Source organism: Theobroma cacao, chromosome 4 (genome assembly GCF_053813885.1).
Source record: "Theobroma cacao isolate CCN51 chromosome 4, ASM5381388v1, whole genome shotgun sequence".
In the NCBI taxonomy this organism is placed as follows: domain Eukaryota; kingdom Viridiplantae; phylum Streptophyta; class Magnoliopsida; order Malvales; family Malvaceae; genus Theobroma; species Theobroma cacao.
In genome coordinates, this window is record NC_142642.1 from 32,115,185 (window position 1) to 32,121,184 (window position 6,000).

Here is a 6,000-nt window from a genome sequence, read left to right on the forward strand (position 1 = left end):
ATATCAAGAAAGAATGGAATATGTCTAATGTAAAGCATGTAGAATTTCTTTATAAACAATATTTTTAGTAGTTCCTATATTAGAATCATTTTCAGATTGGATTAATATTTTTAATCCTTCTCTACTTGTTGCTCTTGAAAGAGCAACATATAACTGGCCATGAGTGAAAACTGGCTTAGGCAAAAATAGGCCAACTATGTCAAGTGTTTGTCCTTGACTCTTATTTATTGTCATCCCATAACACAATCTGATCGGAAATTGTTTTCTGGTCAAAACAAATGGCCACTTTGAATTTTTTACTGTCATGTTTATTCTAGGAACAAATACTTTTTCACCTATATGGTTTCCAGAGATGATTTCAGCTTGGATCACACGGGATGCTAAATGAGTCACCATCAATCTAGTGCCATTGCATAATCCTAAGCTTTGGTTTATGTTCCTCAATAACATGATTGTAGCACCAACTTTTAGTTGAAGTTTATGGTTCGGAATCCCATTAAAAGATAGAGAATTGAGAAACTCAGTAGGATACAAAAAATCTTCATCTCTGGTGCTCGACGAACTCTTTGAAATTGTGTCACAGCTCAAGTAAGTTTTGATATCACCAGGCAGTTCGGAAAGCATGAACTCATTGATGAGGGTGACTGTATCATTGTACGGAGTTACTATCGCTCTATGTTGCAAATATGATATATCTGCAAAATTTTGAGCAAAGTCAGGATAGATAGTAGAACATATTGTTTGAATTGGATTATTTCCTGGACTAACCAACAAATCATTTGGAATTTTGATGATTGTTGTATCGTCATCAACATTAGGACCAATTCCTTGTGCACAACCATCACCAACATTCAGAATCCATGTAGCAAAGTCTTTGATTTCACCAGTTGCAGTTTGATCAAGCGATCGACTCAATAATCTCATGTTTGTTTGTAGAGTAAAGATTTTGCAATGTTCCCATAGAGGAGATTTACATATCGAAGCATTGATCACATCATGCTTAGATCCAGATGGAATGACAGGCAAAATTTGTCTGAAATCACCTCCGAGGAGGACTGTTTTTCCGCCAAAGGTTTTATTGTTTTCATGTCGGGTATCATCAAGCATAATATCTTGGAGACTTCTATGCAATGCTTCCAGACAATTCCTATGTATCATTGGTGCTTCATCCCAAAGAATAAGAGCAGTTTTTTGAAGCAATCTTGCTAATTGTGTTCCTTTTTTTATTTCACAAGTAGACAGATCATCAACATCAATAGGTATCTTGAATCTTGAATGAGCAGTTCTACCTCGAGGAAGTAATAAAGAAGCTATGCCAGATGAAGCAACAGCTAAAACAACTTGACCAATTCCTCTGAGGGCACATATGATGGTTTTCCAAAGAAAAGTTTTTCCTGTACCACCATGACCATACACGAAAAAAAAAGTTCCTTCATCATGAGCAACAGATTGCAAAACAGCATGGTATATCTCTTTTTGCTCATTGTTTAATTTAGCAAATAATGTCGCATGTTCAACACGAAGTTCTTCAGTGTTGTAATCTAATTCCTCCATCAACAACTTGTCAATCGACTGGCTGTTCATGTTAACCATCGGAGTTGGAAGACCGTACTCTGCTAATGAGGTGGAGTTGTTGCTAAATAGTAATTCCAAAGCAGTCAATGTATAATCTTTGATATGTTCATCTGGTATTACATAATTTTGTAATTGATATAAACTTTGGAATCGGTGTCGAATATCTTCTGACATTGCTTCCCAATGTTTTTCCCAAAGCTGTCTTGCATTTGTGACTTGGCAAAAGAGCACTATTGTTGTGAAAAGTTGCCTCAATTGATAAGGCATAGACCACCCAGATGCTTGTGCCAAAGCATCATCCCATTCTTTATCATCACCCAACAAACCCAATCCATTACAGGCAGCTTGAAATGATTCATATAAGATTCCATCAACTGTACGTAAATCTTTGAAACCAGATGGTCCCTTAACAACATTAATTAACATCCTTAAATAGAATAGTTCTCCTGCTGCTGGATGAATGTAGCTAATTCTACCAATAGATCTGCCTCCTTCTCTTCTTTTCCATTATTTTAAGTTGTCTTTCCAAACCCATTTTGTAGGAAACTCTACGTAAGTTAAACATCGTGCATCTTCATGTAGTGCATTAGCTTCCATCCATTTTGTGAATTTTGTATCACGAATTCCAGGTCTAGAAAGAACACGTAATAAGCAGTCATTATCACAGAAAGATACCCTCTGTTGATTAGGAAGATGAATGGGCAAACGTTCCACTGATGGATCTCTATAATGCAATTCAAAACTAAACAACCTCCAGCATGCTTCATGTGCCGAAACATATCTACAATCTAAGTAGTTTTTTATTTCATCAACTGCTGTAGAAGTCATGTGAATATTGGATGCATTTGCTGTAGCACTCTGTTCGATAGCAACTCTAATTTTGTCAGGACCTTTGCTTAGATATTTGAAAAGGTATTTGATGGATCTTGCTTTATTACAGATTTCAACATTGATGTGGGATTGGTATTTGACCAACAAATTCCGATTGTGAGGAACAATGTACCGATTATCAATTTCGAATCCAGATTTGACATCCAACAGAATAGCTTTTGATTGATTTCTTCTTCTATAAAGTGGAACTCCATCTTCTGGTAAAAGTGTTCGAGGTTGGAACTTTTTCGGATAATGTTTGCTGCACTGGTTTTTGATCATGCATATAGCATTTGGCTTCATTGTTCCACATGGTCCGTGCACCATAAAGTCTATGACAGCCTTATAGCCCAAAGGATCAATGTTCGGATCAGGTATTTCAACAGAAATAATGCAATCAATATCTTCCGGACTGAGACACCTATTATCAGGATGTAACCACAGTAATATATGTGCATGAGGAAGCCCTCTCTTCTGAAATTCTATCGTGTAGATTACTGATGAAACAGGAGAGTAAAAACATCATGATTATTTTATTTTATGATGATGGGAATACAAACACTAAGCAAGTTTGTTGAAAAGAACAATCTCTGGGAACTAACATCAACAACAATAGATTATACCCATTATTTTGAGATTAGTAGGTTCAAAACAGAAGATTGTTCCAAGGTGCTTGACTATCCAAATACAAAACACAATTAACTATGAAAACCATTGTCTAAACAGATAATGATACAAAAAAAATCAAAAATAAAATCATACTATTTTTCTGTACTACTCTTCTACTAACGATTGTTTCTAAGGAACTTGATGAAATTCAAAGCTATAAGCTTATAGCTTAAGCTGTTCTGTCTAGATTTTACTTTTGTCCTACAAAACACAGAACCATCATTCCAAACTGTCCTCAGAGGAGAATATTTAGGCTGTGAAAGAAGTGCTAACGATTGTTTCTAAGGAAGTTGATGAAATTGAAAGCTATAAGCTTATAGCTTAAGCTGTTCTGTTTAGATTTTACTTTTGTCCTACAAAACACAGAACCATCATTCCAAACTGTCCTAAGATCCCAACACTTCCAAAGATTGGTTGAAATTCTATCATGTAGATAACTAATGAAACAGAAGAATGAAAAGATGCTGATAATTTTTTTTTATGATGATGAGAATACAAGCGCTAAGCAACTATGCTGCAGAAGTTACTGTTTGATATGTATAGTTTAAAAATTAGTTTAAATAGTTAAATAATTTGATAATATATTTTATCTTTGAATTGAGTAATAAAATAATAGTTAGCAACAATGCATAAATAAATGTTGTTAGTGATATTAACAATATTTTATGGGAAAAAACAGTAAATATACAATATTATGTTAAAACATATAATGAACTTGTCAACAAATCATTTAAAAATTGAAATAGAAATATATATGCCAATATCAACCTTAATAGTTTACAATTTAGTAACATAAATAAATATAAAAAGTTGTATCCAGTAAAGAAAAGAAGAAATTATAGCAAAAAATGAGTAGAAAAAATAACCAACAAATTATGAACAAAATACCTATCCTTAAGAAAAAAATGTATAACCAACAAAACACACATGCAATCTCACACTTTAATTCTTGATAAAAAAAAATAAAGGGCTATGAGAACAAATTGAGAATTTAAAAAAATAAGCAAATACTAATAGTATTAATGCTTTGTTTGTTTATTGAAAAATTGCAGCAACATGATAAATACTAATAAATTAATTTTGAAGACTAACCTGCTCGGACTTTTCCAAAATGTTGATCATCTACCAACTCTTTGATGAAACATCGAAGTCTAATCTTGAAAACCCGACAAACAATATCTGGTCTATCTTCCACTCGTTGTCCATCAATGAACTTCAATGCTGCAATTATTTCTGGCCATCTACTATTACATGTAAAGGTGATAAAGAGATCCGGGTATCCATAATATGTACATATTGCCATGGCATCCTGATAATTTTGCATGTAATAACGTGGCCCTCCAGTAAAGCTTGCTGGCAAAATTATTCGTTTCCCAATCATGTTTCCATCTGTATCACCTCTTGTGAAAGCATCGACTACTCCCTGAAAAATTTCAGTTCTGAACTTCTTTTGATTCCTCAAATTATAATCCAATCTCATTCCTTCAACGCTTGTAAATGCATCAGTTATATATTGGTGAAAAAGTTTTCCACCCAAGAACAATGTGAAACCTTGATTCAAGCGAAATTGAAGCATGTAAACATAAAACTCTCTTGCAGTCACAGTCCCTCGCTTCGTTTTGGTTGTGTGATTCCACTTTTGGTATGGAATATTAAGATGAAAGCCATCTTCTCCGTAAGGAAATAACAGTGGATACTGCATAGGCATAAATGCTGGATGCAAATCACTTATCCTTCGCAAACCATTAGATCTATGTTCAATGATTATGTCACGCTTGTCAATCAATTGATCTACATCTCCCACAATAAGTGCAGCAACTTCTGAAGAGATAAGATTTGTATATTGCTGACCATCATTCATTCGTGCACCAATCAATCTCAATTTAACTGGTATGTAATCAGGTTCTTTAAACCGTTCCTTGGCCATTCGAAAAGCTTTGACAATTTGATTAGTTTGGTCAAGCATTTCCATTAATTCCTTCACAATATTCTCTTCGACACCAGATTGTTGAACATCATATCCCAATGCATTAATTCTGTTAGACACTTCATTCTCAGTATCATAAATGTATAATTGCGCAAATTTCGGTCTTTCACCATCAACAGGTAGCAAAGAACCTATCTTGTGATGATTTTGCCCATTGATCTTAAAGACATATGGGCCTGGCCTTCTATTAATTTCACTGTCTATTTTACCACCTATAGATGTGAACTGAAACATCGAATTGTAAACCCGTATGTTGTGTCTAAATTTATAAGCAGTTCGACCACCTTTGTAATTGAGCAATGTAGCCAATAATGAAGGTGTTTGCTTGAAAGGTGGCAGAGACACTTTGCCCTCCATACAACACATGGTAAATCTCGGATTCCGCTCATTCCTTGACTTATTTTTTCTTTCTTCATACCACATCTGTGCACCGTAAAAACAACACACATATCTTGGCCCACCTAGATTTAGAGGAATATTATATTGATCTGCATATAATGAACATAAAATCGTTAGGAAAACGAAGAATAAATAATCATGAAAATAAGAAATATTACATATAAAATGGGAATTCATAAAAATACTCACTTGAATCAAAATGCGTAGAAGTTGAATTATCTCCAACAAAACTGGTCCCAATGTGAGCAGTTTGCTGATTAAATGTTGAGATATTATCTTCATCATTCAGAATAGGAAGCATTTGAGAAGCATCAGAAGCAAGAGATAGCTCTTGTTCGAAAAAGTTGTCATCATCTCTATGATCAATCTCAAAACTCACAATATTTCTCCTTTGAGAATTTCGACAATCTTGTTCAACATTTTGAATATAGGATGACGATTCAACAGTGTTATAACCAAGCTTTCGTTTGGAGTTTCTAAATGCAACAGAATTTTGTATT

General features: G+C 34.1%; 1 protein-coding gene across 1 annotated transcript; it reads right to left on the reverse strand.

Annotated features, from left to right (window-relative positions):
* Positions 1-24: 24 nt before the first annotated feature.
* LOC108661168 (uncharacterized) lies at positions 25-5,467 on the reverse strand. Its single transcript, XM_088805776.1, has 3 exons — positions 4,207-5,467; positions 2,107-2,942; positions 25-1,980 (listed from the first exon to the last, which is right to left on the reverse strand). The coding sequence occupies exons 1-3, from the start codon at positions 5,465-5,467 to the stop codon at positions 25-27; spliced, it is 4,053 nt and encodes a 1,350-aa protein (XP_088661902.1).
* Positions 5,468-6,000: the final 533 nt, after the last annotated feature.

Bases quoted from the DNA above. Each gene is read 5' to 3' on its own strand.
- LOC108661168 (XM_088805776.1), bottom strand. From the start codon at position 5,467: ATGTGTTGTATGGAGGGCAAAGTGTCTCTGCCACCTTTCAAGCAAACA. The intron at 2,943-4,206 runs GTTAGTCTTCAA...CTGTTTCATCAG, and splicing joins TTTTGGAAAAGTCCGAGCAG to TAATCTACACGATAGAATTT. The intron at 1,981-2,106 runs GTTTGGAAAGAC...AATGTTGTTAAG, and splicing joins TAGAGTTTCCTACAAAATGG to GGACCATCTGGTTTCAAAGA.